This window comes from Mus musculus, chromosome 16 (assembly GCF_000001635.26).
Source record: "Mus musculus strain C57BL/6J chromosome 16, GRCm38.p6 C57BL/6J".
In the NCBI taxonomy this organism is placed as follows: domain Eukaryota; kingdom Metazoa; phylum Chordata; class Mammalia; order Rodentia; family Muridae; genus Mus; species Mus musculus.
This window is the reverse complement of record NC_000082.6, coordinates 30588357-30604195: the sequence shown is the minus strand read 5'-3', so window position 1 is coordinate 30604195 and position 15839 is coordinate 30588357. Positions and strand designations below refer to the sequence as shown.

The 15839-nt window shown below is 47.9% G+C and overlaps 1 protein-coding gene across 1 annotated transcript; it reads right to left on the bottom strand.

Annotated features, from left to right (window-relative positions):
- Positions 1-1398: 1398 nt before the first annotated feature.
- Positions 1399-4473, bottom strand: Fam43a (family with sequence similarity 43, member A). Its single transcript, NM_177632.3, has one exon. The coding sequence runs from the start codon at positions 3594-3596 to the stop codon at positions 2322-2324; it is 1275 nt and encodes a 424-aa protein (NP_808300.1). The 5' UTR covers positions 3597-4473; the 3' UTR covers positions 1399-2321.
- Between the last annotated feature and the right edge of the window lie 11366 nt (positions 4474-15839).

Genomic DNA, 15839 nt, shown 5'->3' with positions numbered 1-15839 from the left:
TGCAGCAGGGTGTGCTGCTGCTTCCCTTCCTGATGTCTACCTGAACATTTCAAAATGTCATTCGATGATGTACCTCTGATGCATTCTGGGAGATGAAGACTTTACCAGACCAAACTAGAGGATTAAAAGGTGTGGCCTGTGTCCTTAAAAAGACATTGAATATTAAAAGAAAAAAAATACTTCCCACACCCCCACCCCTTTTATTTTCTTTTAAAGGGATAGGTTTATTGCTGAACCACTCCCATTAATTAGGAAGAAAACTTCACCCTCCCTTCCTCTCTGATTCCAGTGCCCTCCAGTCTCCTCGGGATTCTTGGGCCTAGCCGTTCAGAACATATTTTGGAAGAAAACAAAGCAAAGTGGCCTCAGGACAGCTCGAAAGGGCCAGTAGTGAGATCCATTTCGGCCGCACAGGAAGAGAGATCCAAAAGGGCAATGGGAAAAATGATTGGCAGAAGGGAATTCGGGCAGCTTCTGGGTGTAACCCAACCAGAGACATCTGGTTGGAGTTCACAACAGAAACAAACGGAGAAAGCATGAACAGCCCACAGCACACACCCGCACGCCAAGCCAACAGCTCCGCTGTCTTGCTCTCAGAATGGTTCCCACTGGGCCAGGCTGGGCTGCAAGGGCAGGAAACAGGCAGTTCAAGCTGTCTCCCCGAGCCCCACCTGCGCCATTACTCACTTCACCCCCCACCCCCGGGTGGCTGGGGCCTACAACTTTTCTCTTTGCTTTTCTTCCCAGAGAAAAACAAAGGCCTCACTCCACTGAGTCCCTCTTTAGGGTGCTAGTCCGGTCTCCAAAGCACCGTGGCAATTTGCAGAGGAAAAGGACTATAGATTATGTTTGTACTTGGTCACTAGGCCAACCCACAGGAGGTGGTTAAAAAAAAAAAAAGCTCAGCACACGGCAAGTCACTCAGTAAACAGCCATCCACGTGACTCGTGTAAACAGCGTGGGCAGTTGAATTTACACTGACCTCTCCAAAATTAGCTTGAAGGAAAAAAAAATCCATATGCCAGGCATAACGAATGTTGCACAGCTTTGACCCCCAACATTTGGGAAACAGAGGCAAGCAGATCTCTCAATTTGAAGCCAGCCTGGTCTGTATTAGGAAGTTCCTGGCCAGTTAGAGCCGCACAGTGCGTCTCTTGTCTCAAAAGCAACAAGCAAGCAAAACTGCACACACACACACAATGGGAATATGAAATATACAGAGGCTGGCCACAGATAAAACACCCCGAGTTGGTCTGATCCAAAAGCACGCTATGGGTGGCAAGGTCTCACCTCCGGCTCTCTTCCAGCCACAGCAGGACCACACTAAAACTGGAGGCACAACCCCGCCCCCACCTCCTCCCCGCCAATCATCTGGGGTAGCATTTCCAGAGGCTCTCGCCTGTTCTGACAGCTTTTCCTCTTTATTCTCACCCCGCTGCTGACATGCCAACAGAACTGAAACAAGGCTGCTCAAAAAAATAACAAAATGTTTTATACACATTTCCATATATACAACCGTACAACATTTTACAGGTATCTTTTGCACAGCAAAAGAGATATAAACATTCAGCTCCGAGAACACAGTTATGTACAAAAAACAAAAAGTCAAAAATACTTCACAACAGTGCAAAAATATTTTACATAGCATCATGGAGTAGGAGCTTTGGGGCCAGAGGAAGGTGTGTATTTCTAAAGGAAAATTCCTTTTTTGTTTTTTAGATATTAGGTTTCTTTAACTGTAAACAAAACACGACTTTCATACACTGCCCCCCCCCCCAAGAAGAGTTATTTGAGAAATTTGGCAAACTTTCAAGAGTTTGAGTCTGAGGTAAACAGCCCAAGCTCCCCTATCCGAAAGAACTGGGGGCAGGTAAAGTGGCATTGAAGCCTCCAACGTTTTGAAAGTGACTTTGTTAATGAGATATTGATGACAGAAAGAGGCCTTCCAGTCAGGGGGTCTGGAGAGGAAGTTAACCCCTCCTTCCCTAGCCCCAGCTGCCTCACAAACAGGAAACCGGCTGCTGGGCACCTCCAGCCCGCCCTTGGCCTTTTCCAACTTCAGCCAGCTCTCCCTCACCCACCTTTGTAGTGCTTCTCGCCCTCCCTGCCCCCCATCCCCCTGTTCACAACCTGAGCCACCTCTGAGCCAAAGCGCTGGGGCAACTAGCAAGAGGGAATAGCTTCCCCAGAAAACTCCAAAGTCGGGTCTGGGCTTCAAGTGCATCATTTTCCCTTTCCTGGAGGTTAGGGGGAATAGAACTACTGTTGGGGAGCCACTATGTGTATGTTGGGAGGGGCGCACAGAGAAGTCTTCTGGCAGCTTAGCCCGAGTAGGGCTCATCTAGGCTGGTGCTGTCAGCAGGGCCCGATGGGTTGCCAGGGCTGACAGGGGTGGCATCCAGGCCTCCGCCCTCGATGGAGCTCTCGCTGCCTGTGCTCTCGCCCGACAGCAGGCGTGTCACCCTTAAATCGGTCTCCAGGGTGCTCACGTCATTGCCAAAGCTAAGGTCGCCCAGGTCACTAATAAGCTGTGACAGTTGGGCCTTCATGTCTGAGGCACAGACTGACAGAGGAAGTGATGTCCCCGAGCTGGGGCCCAGCGAGACCCCGCCGTCCCCCAACGCCTCCTCGTGGCCATTTTCCAGCGGGTCCAGCAAGTCCTCACATTCCAACTGCATGGCCACCACCAGCGCCCTCTGCGCCTCAGCCTCTTCCTCTGCTGGATCCCCATCCCCCACACCGTCCTCTTCTTCCTCCTCCTCCAGGCAGTCCTCCAGATGCTCCTCTTCTTCCTCCTGCAGCTCCTCCTCTTGCTGTTCCCCAAGCAGGTCCTCGGTGATGGAGCCCAGCTTGGGAGCGCTGCGGCTGCGCTCCACTGGCGGCTTGTAGCAGCAAGGTCCGTGCAAGAGCAGCTTGCGCAGCGGCACTAGTGGGATGGTGTGTGCGCCCACCAACTCCTGCTGCTGGTGACGCGCATCATCCCGCCGCTTGAGACGTTTAAACTCTGCCAGAGCGTTGGCTGATGTCTGGTAAAGCAGCAGAGCCATGGCCTGAGCCTTCTCCGGCTTGGACACCAGCACCGCGTGGCAGCGTAGCATTACCGCCTTGTGCTTCAGCTCATGCCGGTATACCCAGGCGAAGACTTTGGGTAGCCGCGCGTCTGCCACACAGTAGGTGACGCGGTGCAGCAGGTAGAGGTGGCCGGGACGTCGCAGCGCTCGCTCCTCGGCATGCACCATGCGGATGCCTTGCGCACTCACGGTCAGCTTCATCTTAGTCCCTTGACGGCCGGCCTCACTCTTGCTCCAGATCTTGCCCACCGCTAGGTCAGTGCAACCGTCCCCGCGCGCCTGGATGGTGGTGGCATTCCCCAGGTAGAGCACAGTGTAAGTGGGGTCCTCGCTGGTGATGTGCAGCTTCTTGCGCTTGGAGCGGAACATGCTGCCCACCCGGCTGAGCGCGCCTTCCGGGCAGGCTCTCGCCAAGGAGCTGAGCGCGGAGTAGTGCAGGCTCACAGCGTAGCCCTTAGGCTTGGACGCCTGCCGCGGCGGCGCCTCGGCCAGCAGCTCGAACTTGTGCTTCTTCCACGGCAGCATCTCCGGAGGACGCCCGGGAGTGGCTGGGGCGGCGGTGGCCGAGCGCGGGGTGAGAGCCCCGCAGGGCCACCAACCCAGGCTACGCTTGGCCCGGGCAAGCTCGAAAAATAAAACTCAGGCTGGGAGGACCTCCGGGGCAGGGAGATGGAGGCAGGAGAGGCCAGATAGTGCTTGGGAACCCCGCAGGGACTGGGGTAGGATATTAGAAAAAAATATTCAGGAAAGAGAGAGAGAGAGAGAGAGAGAGAGAGAGAGAGAGAGAGAAGCCTAGATGAGGAGGACCAGGACAAAAGTCTCAAACAAGCAACAAAATAAGAGAGCGGAGCGGAAAATATTTTAGAAAAAGGCCAAATGAGTGCGTACAAATAAATAAAGGTGGGCGGCTCGGCCAAAGCAACCGGGATGGTGAGAGAAATAAGCTGGAACTCTTCTTCAGCGAACGTGACACACACACAAGTCTTGGGCCAGGGCCAGGAGCCGCGGAAACTACAGCAGTGCGCCCAGGGGCCGGTGCTCCCCACCCCCAGTGGGTGCAGAAGAGGGCGAGCCCCTTGGCTGGACTGGTCCCTGAATAAGCAGCTTGCCCCAAGTGTGGTCCGAGAGGTCTGGCTGGCCGCGGCGGGCCAAGCACAGCGGTCCCGCAGCTCACTGCATCCTCGCTCCGAGGGGACGCCGGAGACTCGCGCTCGGCCGTCTCGGCCAAGGTAGCGCGGGGTTCGGAGGGCAGGACGCGCACATCGTCCGCTCCGGGGACTGCCGCTACCTCATTGCTTCCCTCCGGGGGTGTCCGGCTCCGCTTCGGGGTTCTCGGCGATCTGCAGCGCGCCCTCTGTGGTCGTGCGCGCGGTAGCCGACTTGCTCGCTTCACATCATTGCCGTCCGGGAGGAAGATCTCGGGTTAATATAGGCCGGCACGAACCATTCACCGCGCGGACAGGGGAGGAGCACAGGAGAGGATCCCTTTAGGGCTGCGACGCCGGACGCAGTTCTGGTCTCTTAAAGGGACCAGGTTGCAGGCACTGGTCGAGAGAAGGGAAGACTAGTCCACTTAGGCAACCACGTTCCAAATTTACCAGCATCTCTTTTAGCTATAGAAACCAAAAGACCTGGAGTTACCCGATAGATAGCAAGAGGAACTTAAACTTTGACACTCCACCCTAGGCTAAATTGCAACTCGCTGAATAAGTCTACGTCTAGATCGAAACTTCTGGAGGAGGCGGTGGAAGTTGAGCTTGTAGGCTCTGGGGAAAATTGCGTAGTATTTTGTCGTTGTGGTGACTGTTGTTGTGTTCCTTCTGTGACAACTTCAAGAGAATTTGCAGGTTCTGTTTACTATTATTCTTTAATAATCATCTATTAAGGAAAATAAAGAGCCAGGCGGTGGTGGCGCACACCTTTAATCCCAGCACTTGGGAGGCAGAGGCAGGCGGATTTCTGAGTTCGAGACCAGCCTGGTCTACAGAGTGAGTTCCAGGAGAGCCAGGGCTACACAGAGAAACTGGGGGGGGGGGGGGGGGGAATCAGGAGGGGGGGGCAAACTATAAGAGAATCAATTTTTTGCCTGTTACTCTTCTCCTGGTGCCATTTATCCGCCGGTGAGCAGCAAGCAGGTAGTGGAAAGTTCGTGGTTAAGATGACTGCCATGAACAATATTGAACACAGTAGTGAATGGTCCCTAAGTTACTTGCTTCCAGTTTCCACCCCCGACCCAAACTGCCACAGACCCTCAGAGTAAGGCACTTTTTCGAGACATATGAAGTTTCTAAGTAAGGCTGTGCTGCTGTTTGTAGAGCCATCACTGATGCAATTTGGGTGACAATGCTTAGTAAAAACTCAGATGATACTTTTCATACTCTTTTTTCACGAGCTAACTGGACAACGTGGGGTTTGTTTGTTCCCCTTTATTTTCCCTCCCCTGAGACAGGATCTGGTTACCTCGATCAGGCTCTACGCACATTTGGATCCTCTTGTCTCCGTCTCCACATTGTGGCATGCACCACCATGTCTAGCTCTAGACAAGATACCCTCACTCGCCGGCTTGCCCCTCTGAACCCTCCACAACCTTCTGGACACCCAGGGGCCAACCAGTAAAAGCTAAACGACTTCTATTTGATGAATGAGACATCCGAGCAAACATATATATATATATATATATATATATATATATATATATATATTTTTTTTTTTTTTTTTTTTGCTGGGTTAACTTCAGCCAGAAAAGCCCAAAGTCCTATGAGAATCTGGGAAAAGAGAAAAGAGAGTTCCCAGTGACTAAGAAAATTAAAGAGGATCCAGGGAGCAAGCGATGTTTGAAAGATGATTTCCCCAAGTGGGAGGGGGATTGGAGGGCTCTCTGAGAGCAGAGGATGATGCAATGCCAAGATTAAAATGCAGACACTTGTATGAGATTCGACAGAGTCAGTGATAACAATAAAGAAATGTTTCCCCATCAAAGAAATGTCCTATAATGGATTTAAAACCCTCTCTCTCTGTAGGAAGAAATGGCCTTTTCCTGACTGGCCGTTAACGAGGGTCCTAGTGCCCAACTTGCCAGCTGTGTGGGTGGGCTAAGGCGGGGGGGGGGGGGGGAATACCAGACACCAGGATGGAACAAACCAGAATTATAATAATCCATCATGCCAACATTGATGTTTCTTTTCTGCCAAAGGGACTGCAATATTGTGCGTATTTGTGTGTGCACACAATAGAAATTATTGTTCAATGCCAATAATGACAACTTGCAAATTCGAAAGAACAAAATATTCTGGGGAAAGCATGCCAACTTAGCCTTCAGCTGAGTGATCCTCTATAATCCCCAACTCTAAATTCTAAACTAGAGCCCATATCCAAGAAGTTAACATTGCCAAGTGTCCAGGATGTCTGAGGGCCAGAAGGGCTTCGGGGAGCAAAAAGAGGACCAAAGCTGGTCTCATCTCCAATGAAGGTATGACTATGGGCTACACCCAGTTACAGAGAAACCAGAGAGAAGCAGCGATAAGGAAGCATCCACTACAGCTCTCTGGTGGCAGCCAGAGCACCAGTCTCAGAGGTACAGGCTGTGTCATGCCTAACTACCTGTTTAATAAGCTTGTTTCGATCTTGGAAGAGCAGAAAGGTTCTAGGTGAATGGGAACACCCCATGTGTGAGTCACGTCCTGGGCTTGTGCTCTAAGACCCAGGAAGGAAGAAACCTTTATATCTCCTGCAGACCTGGACCTTGGATAGCCTTTGGGGGGTCTACCTACCTTGCCGTCTGGAGAACCTGGCCAGCCTCGCTGAACTCTGAGGTCGCAGACCCTCGGTGAGAGGGAGGAGCAGATGACAAGCAGGTTCACAGAGAACCGCTCAGCAGGGTCCTTGGAGAAACTGGTTAGACACTATGGGCTGAATTTTCAATGACGCTACTCCATCTACTGGCGGCAGGCGGAAGTGCCGCTTGGTGAGGTTGTTTCTCACAAAACTGGACAAGCCGGCGATTGAATCAATACACCAAGTCACAGCTGAAAAGAAACGCTGCCAGCAGGAGTGCCAGCCTCTCACTTGGCATCTGAGAACCAGCCTCCTAGAGGGCTTTTGAACTGGCTTTCTGCCACTGTGTGTTTTGCATAGTGCTCCTCCTCCCCCGCTGTCCCACTCACTGGACACGGACTTCAAGGTGACAATGGTGACTCTGGAATCCTTTGAAAAAATATTTGTAGAGTCTGCTGTGGTGATGACATTGCTGGAGGCTGAGCAGTAGTGCAGCTGGGGGTGTTTGCTTTCCTGGGAGTGATAGCCTGTGGAGAGGCAGATGACCAACACCCAAGGAATAAAATGCCTAATAAAAGGAATAAAATGCTAAGTCGCTGGTGAACAGGAGGCAGTACTAGGAGTGAAAGTGGCTGCTTTCAAAGCTGGAAGATGTTTCTCGGGGATAGCCATGAACACCGAACATCTGAGGGAGCCAGGCACTCAAAGAGATGCTTGCACAGTCTGGTAAAGTTGGTGTGCGTGGCTCTCGAGCACCCAGGAGGTGGTTGACTCAAGTTGAAGTACACCACAAATGTGCTTTTTGATGACTTAATTAGACCAAAAAGTTGTAATAATTGTATATGAATTCCATGCTGAGTAACAACATTTAGGCTACTGTGAGGTAGATCGAAGGCATTGCATTAAACTTAATCTCCCCCCCCCCCCCACTTCCCTTCCTTCTTTACTGTGGCTGTTGGCTTACGCAATGTTGTCCTGAACAAAAGCCACAGCTAATATAAAGGCATTTAGGTTTTGTAATAAGCTAAATGGACTCAAGGACTTTCAGGCTTCTTCGTCCCCCTCTGTGACCCTAGCATCTTACAGTTGCAGCCCCTTTGTCCTGGACTCCTGTGAGGTTTTTTAACCCCCTCAGCCCTGCAGCCGCCTCCACTAACACTAATGAGAAGCGACTGAGTCACTTGAGGCACCGCCCTTCGAGGGGTTTCCCACCATTTGTGTGGGACTCCAGCTAATTTCCACCAAACAATATCACTACAAAAGAGCAAAAGCGGGCCCTCGGATCCTTTTCCAGCCTTGTGTCTCACCACATGGTTTCTCTGTCATGTGTAGGCTCTGATGTATGCCACGCCATCTGCCGTGAGAGGAAGCAGCCAAGGGGCTTCTTGGCAGATCCAGTGCTATGTTGTTTAGATTTTAGACTTCCTAAACTGTGGACTTGATAAACCATTTTTCTCGCTAAGTGGCTAACTTTTCGTGTTTTGTTATAGCGACAGGAAACAGAATGATAGAGCCAATCTTCTTAGAAGATGTCCCTGGACAGATAGTTGTCTCTGTAGTGACAAGCAGAACTGAACCGATAGTTCCCCAACAAACAATTGAGGCAGTTAGACCTTGACTCGTGTCCCAACCAAACTCACAGCAAACGGTGTGTCCACACACATACCTACCTCTTCCCCCATAGCTCAGAAGTCTCTCCTTTTGAGCCTGTCTCCTCAGAGCTACTCTGTAGTCACCACACCACAGCCCTGGCCTTGTGCCTCTTCCTAGTTTCAACACTGAAGTGGCTTCCTACCAACTCCAGGCACAATCCCTTCAGCCCAACACACAAGCATTCTGATGTTGGGCCCCCTACCTAGCTGCCCAGCCTCCTTGACCTTTCCTGGCAACAGAATCCGTGCTAGGCAATGAAGGATGGCCTGGCCTTCCCCTTGGGCTGTTGAGACTGCTTCTTCTGTCCCTTCTATTGCTTGTATGGTGCCATCTAATTGAAATGGTTTCTGTCACTTTCCCTGGCTGGTCCCTAGTTTGTCTTCCCCCACCACCATTATTGCCTCCTCTTTGTCCTCCTTCCCTCCCCCTCCTCTCCTCTTCCTCTCCCCCTCTTCCTCCTCCTCCCCCCTCCTCTTCCTCTTCTACGTTGGGAACTAACCTAAGGACCATGTCAGACAGAAGCTTTACCGCTGAGTTTCCGCCCCAGCCCTGACACTCATTTTCAAGAGCCAGCTCAGATGGTGTCTTCTCCAGGAACCATTCTGTTTCCTCCTCAACCTCACTTGTTCTCTTTGCTATAGCTCTCATCTGGTTAACAACACTGTCAGGTTGACTCTCCATTTTCCTCACTAGGCTGTGAGCTCCTTTAGTGGGTACCTGCGTTTCATCCACTGCAGTCTCGTCAGCCCCTAGCTCAGGCCTGCTACCAATGTATGGCCAATGCGTGGAATGTGAAATGGACAGTAGCCATGTGAATATTTGTACAGTAACAGTTGGGTCTTACATGCACACTGCCAGAACTAGAGAGCGCTTCATGGTAACCTAGTCAAACCCTCTGGTTTTAAAGACTAAGAAACCAAGGCCCAGAGAGAGTGTGCATGGCCAGAGAGCAGTTTACTGGCAGCCAGGATGAGGCTCCATATGGCTTAAATCTGAATTTCATGCCGCCTTACTTTTGCTACCTACAAAGCCAAGGCTTTTAAATAAATTTATTATATTTATTTTAAAACTCATGTGCTACACCTGATTTTAAAAAAAGTCTATGTTTTGGGACCCTCTGGTTAATTTTATCAACTAGGTTTAGTCATTCCCCACTAGTCAGACTTACATCTCTCCATTCACTGGCCCTCTGTGAAAAATCCACTTTTTAATGGTTCTGAAAAAGGTTTGAGCCAAAGTATATCTGTCACCAGACTCTAGTAGCAAGATTTTGGTTTCTGTTGTAGTAAAGATAACACTTAGGCCCTGAATGTTGGTCCACAGGTTTAATCGCAACCCTTAGAGGGCAGAGGTTGCAAGATCTCTGTGGATTCAAAGCCAGACTGGTCTACAGAGTGAGTTCCTTACAGGACAGCCAGGGCTATATAGTGAGACCCTGTCTCAAAGAAAAAAGATCACACTTAGGTTCGTGACAGTGTGGTAGCCACGGAATCCCTTTGTTTTGTGTATTAACTTTGATCTCGTCAGTATTTTAAACTTTAAAAACAATACCTGCATAGTTTCATTTCTCAGAAAATATTATAAAGTAAAAATGGGTTAAATACATAGAGGTACTTGAAGATATTCAAATGAAGAATAGAAAAGGTTACTTACTAAGCAACCTTGTATTTGCCGTGTGTGTGTGTGTGTGTGTGTGTGTGTGTGTGTGTGTGTGTGTACAGGGTTTCCCTGTGTAGCTCTGGCACTCACTCTGTAGACCGGTGTCTCTCTCTCTCTCTCTCTCTCTCTCTCTCTCTCTCTCTCTTTTCCCTAAACTTCTCTCTTGTATATATAAACTTGGAACACCTTTAGTTAGGCAATGCCAAGAACTAACAACATAATAGCTATTCAATGTAAAGATTATTTTAGCTGCTGCTGCACACTTGCTATCAGGAGATGTACTTGTTCTTATCCTTTGGGAATTCATAGTTCCATATTCACTGATTTTGGAGAGGGCTTGAAGAGGTGACTTTTGGTATCCATAGGGCATGAAACACAAATGCCAATGTTTGATCTGAGGTGATGTACTCAGAGCACACTACATACCCTGGGAACTCCAAGGTGAATGTCGAGTGAACACTGAAGAGGTCAGGATGGCTTTCAGGAAGCTTTATCTCCAATGGGGGCAGGGTGGGCACTTGGTGTCAAGCAGAGAGACCTTGAGTGTGCTAAGCTCCTTTCTGTGTCTGACACAGCTAAGAGCTTGAGACCCATCTTCTTGAGAGTGCTATGTGGGCTGCCCCACTCCCTTGGCTTCACACAGAAGGACTGAATTTGAAGGAGTTGAGAACAGCTTGCCCTAGGGACGGCACTGTTCAGAGATGGTCTCTGAGTAGCTGAGCTCTGGCTCTACTCATGGTATTTCTCTTGTTCATTGCCTGTAGTGACTTCCAGATGGGAGAGGCCTTGATCTGCCATTTAAGGTCCTCAGGAGGCAAACTCTGGCTCAACTTAAACACACACACAAAAAAGCATTGACTCTGGCCTAGTCCTATCTTGGACAAGTCCTATCCCCAGTACCTGTGCATGTGATCTTATCTAGAAAAGTCTTTTTGCAGATGTAACCACAGGAAATCAATATTGCAAAGATTAGAGGGGTCCCGCAGCAAGGACTAAAGTCCTAATCCCTACTACTTGTGAATTTGATCTTAGTAACTTTAGCATCTCTTTTTGAGGATTGTCATTCAACTCAAAACAGAGGATCTTAGAGGTTTTTTGTTTGTTTGTTTTTGTTTTTGCTTTTGTTTGTTTTTTTGTTTTTTGAGACAGGGTTTCTCTGTGTATCCCTGGCTGTCCTGGAACTCACTTTGTAGACCAGGCTGGCCTCAAACTCAGAAATCTGCCTGCCTCTGCCTCCCAAGTGCTGGGATTAAAGGCGTGCGCCAAACCACTGCCCAGTTAGAGTTTCTATCACTATGATGAAACACCATGATCAAAAGCAACTGGGGGAGGAAGGGGTTTGTTTTCATTATTGAAAGCAGCCAGAGAAGAAACTCAAACAGGGCCAGGAACTGATGCAGAGGCCTTGGAGAAGTGCTATCTATTGTCTTGTTCCTCTAGAACCCAGGGCAACCAGCTCAGGGATGGCACAGTGCACCCTGATCCTTGGTTATATAGTCGTTGCTTAAATAGTTCTGGTGGTAGGGAACACACTATTTCCAGATCTGCACTTGCCGTCCTTGAGCCACTGATTATAAGAGAGTTCAGGCCAATTTGAATCTCAAACTGTGATCTGGTTTCTAGCATGCATTCTGCTTCTGTTGGTCTTTCATCCACTTAGAACCCTCTTTCCTTTCCTTATGAATAGAAATGACCATAAACAAAATAAACAAAATAGCCACTGCATGCCTTCAGTGTGCTGTCTTACAACACAGATTTATATCCCACCATCATCCACGACACAGTGATTTAAAGGGGAGAGGTCATAGAGACAAAATGCAAAAATGCTGGTCTGTAGGGGGCGCTCTGCTGGAATAGGCTTTACCTGATGGTCCATGCCACCCTCCCAGGCTGATGGGAATTATTTAACCCTGGGTGATTGACACTGCAATATACACTCATTCAGTCAGGAGCTTGTCCAAAGTTGACTGTCCAGATGCTGGGGAGATCCATAAATTGATGGAGGAAATTATCGACCCAGTGGGATCAACCTGGCACTTTCTGTTAATTTCCGATTTGGCAATTACTAAACCCTCACCTAGATTCCTTCATTTAACTTTGACTCAACTTGTCTACAATTGCTACAACTTTTAGGTGCAGGAAAACAATGATATCCTTTCTTACCTGACTCTTGTGAAAGGGAAACTTAATTGTAAAGTCATTTATGAATAAGACCGTGGATGCATCACATGTAAGAGTTGATTTTTTAAAAAAAATCCATAGGCGTAGGGGTTGGCAAGATGGCTCAGGGGGTAAAGGCTAGCTGCATAAACCTGGTACCCTGGGCACCATCCTCAGAGCTTTTGTGACAGGGAAAGGAAAAATCGACTCTATAAAATTGTCCTCTATCTCCTATAGAAGTGCCATGACATAAATATGCAGCTGCGCGTATTCGCGCGCACACCCACACGCCCTAAATGTTTTTTTAAAGATGTATTTATTAATTTCATGTATGTGAGAAACTGTCACTGTCTTCAGACATACCAGATGAGGGCATCAAATCCCCATTACAGATGGTTGTGAGCCACCATGTGGTTGCTAGGAATTGAACTCAGGACCTCCTGAAGAGCAGTCAGTGCTCTTAACTGCTGAGCTATCTCTCCATCCACCCTAAATGTTTTAAGTTATTTTTATCCATAGGCATATATATACATATATATATATCACATATATACATATATATTTCTATAGCTGTGATATGTGTGTGTGTACTATAGCCTATAGTATAGAAGATACAATCAAAACAAGAGCCCCTTTGCAAATTTCCTTTGCATGGACAACTTACTCAGCCAATCAATGTTTAATTGCACTGAACCAATCATTAATAATAACCACCAATAAATGTCTGCAAAGTTATTTAAACTCACTGGCAGGTGAGAACCCATCCATCTCTATTTTAGAGAAACGGAAAAGAACAGATAATAGGAGGGAGTTCCCCTACTGACTTGTCAACACTCCACAAAGATGGCCAGACTTTTTCACAACTTGTGGGCTTATGCAAACTGCTTTGCTGTTCCTGACTAGGGTGTGTAGAGGTGAGAGATGGGAGAATGGGGATGTGTGTTTACCTTGAGAAAATGTCAGCCACTGACACATTGTTGGGCAAAGGGGTGATAAAGCCAAAATAGAAGCCAATCTGCTTCTCGTCTCCCTCCCCTGAGAGATGTGGAGCCCTGGGAGCAGTGTGGAACTGAATTGGTGAAACACGATCCCAACATTTGTTCCTGGGTGTGGGTATCAGGGCTTGGAACTGCCTTTGTTTAGACAAGGTAAGTCACCTATTATGCAACATCATGGGTGAGCCACTCTCCCTGTGCTGCTATTTGGAAGGTTGATACAGGCTTCCAAACCCCAAACCAATGCAGCCTCCCCACCACCACCACCACCCCACCCCCCAGGAATCAGTTTCTCGGGAAATCCTGGTTTCCATGGAAGAGCTTAGCTCTGGGAATTGGGAGTATTCCGGTGGAGGTCTGGTAGATGAGCTTTTCAGATGGCATGACAAAGCAATGGCAGGAGTTTGGCTGGGCTATGTTGCGCCCTACAGTGTGTGGGTGGAATAGCTCCTGCAGTCAGAGGGCAGGGACCTGGCTGATTCATCCACACATCCCCCTCCTTCTGGCAGCATCCAGCCCTTTATTCAATCCTTCATCACCATGATCCTCACTTGCACTCCTCTTTCGAATCTGGGTCCTATGCTCTTGCCTCATCAGCTCCCTCAGTTGCTTACCTCTTTGCCCTTCTCCATGAACAATTATCTAGCTGGGTTCTCACGTATATGGCTCAGTCAGGGTGTGTGTGGGTGGGGTGGGGCAGAAGAAAAACGGGTATCTCCACAAACTACTGGACAATGGTCTTGCAGAATTATTGTGTTTGTTACATTTGTAGGACAAAAATTTTGATGATCATTCTGTTTGTTTTGTTCTGAAACAGGGTCTTATGATATAGCCCTGGTTGGCCTGGGGTTCTCTATGCAGGCTGTCCTCAAACTCACTGAGATTGGCCTCTGTCTGCCTCCCAAATACTGGGATTAAAGGCATTTACTACATTAAAGGCATGACCACTATTCATATTCCTATTAGCCAGATAAGAAAACTGAGGCTCACTTCTTTGAGTATTGTGTTGTGAGAAAATATTTAAATAGGTTGTGCCTTAGTTGGCAGCTTGGAATAGTTACTATTAATCTTACCATGTTGGTGCTCTTTTGACACTCCCAAAAAAATTTTGATTAAATTTTCATTTTGAGCACAGAGCTGGTGGTGCATACCTTTAGTCCCAGCATCTGAGGAGCAGAGGCAGGCAGATTTCTCTGAGTTAGGCAAACCTGGTCTACAGAGTGAATTCCAGAACAGCTAGGACTACACAGAGAAACCGTATGGGACGAGGGATATGAGTCTGTCTTAAACAAACTAACTAACTAACCAACCAGCCAAGAGGGTTTCCTTTTTCAAATGCTCTGGAAAAGGAAACTAAGGTGAAGCCTTGAGTTACTGGTTGAATGGTTACTCTAGTAATGAGATGGCCATTTTCTCTAAACTCTCTATTAGTGTTGCCATTATTAAAATGCATAACCCTCTTCATTTCCTTGAGTTAGGGTTAACTTTAACAGTGCCAGATGCGGTCGCTCTCTCCCTATATGCAGGGTGACCCCTGCATGCTGGATTAAATAAAATTTCTCTTGCTCTTGCATAAAAAAAAAAAAACAAAAACAGATGCTGTCTCTAATTCTATTTGTGTATCTTCTCTCTATCTTCCTCCTGGAGAGTGTGTTCAGAGATTTTACAGTCGTGCTTCTATGCTGGGAAACAGAGAATTCATGTTCTCGTCCATTCCTTCTCTGGTTTGTGAGCACTGCCGTCCCAAAGACTTTCCAACTGCCACCGACTTTGTCATTCCTTTGGGAGCTCCACAAAATTCACTCCAATTAAGCAAGAGTCTAGTGGAGGTATGGCACACAAAAAGGAAGTGGGCAAAGAGTCAGAAATGGGTGAGCGGTGTGGTCCCAGTTCTGCTGGCTGCTAACTAGTCCACTGCAGCGTCTTCATCGGCACCAGAAAAGAACGGGCTGGGCTGCTCTTGTTACTTGTTACCTGGAAACGTGTTACACACACACACACACACAGCACCCAGAACTTATGAATCAGTCATTCTGTTAAGGTTATTCCTGGGAAATTTCTGTACACATTAAAGTTAGAAAAGTTAACAGACTAGGTGCCTTCCTGATGTTTTTCGTAATTATTTTAACTGACAAGTAAAAATATTGTGGGCATGCATGTGTGTGTGTGCGCGTGCGTATACATAGATACACATATATGTGTATATATACATGTTTATGTGCCACTTAGTTATAATATTTTATTATACATAGATTAATCAAACAAGTTAGCAACAATGACCGAGTACTCTCAATAATAATGGAAGTGTAACAAGACTCCTAACTCATAGCATGTCTTTGATCTATAGCCGGTGAAAACTACTTCCATGGCTAAGCAGCATGTTACCGTGGTCTCCCCAATGAGGATGTTATTCAACACAGTCGATTATAAACTGATTTCTTTTTTCTTTTTTAGAAAGGGTCTCACTGTGTAGCCCTGACTGTCCTGGAGCTCTCTTTGTGGAGATCTGCCATCCAGTATCCCAAGT

Bases quoted from the DNA above. Each gene is read 5' to 3' on its own strand.
- Fam43a (NM_177632.3), bottom strand. From the start codon at position 3,596: ATGCTGCCGTGGAAGAAGCACAAGTTCGAGCTGCTGGCCGAGGCGCCG.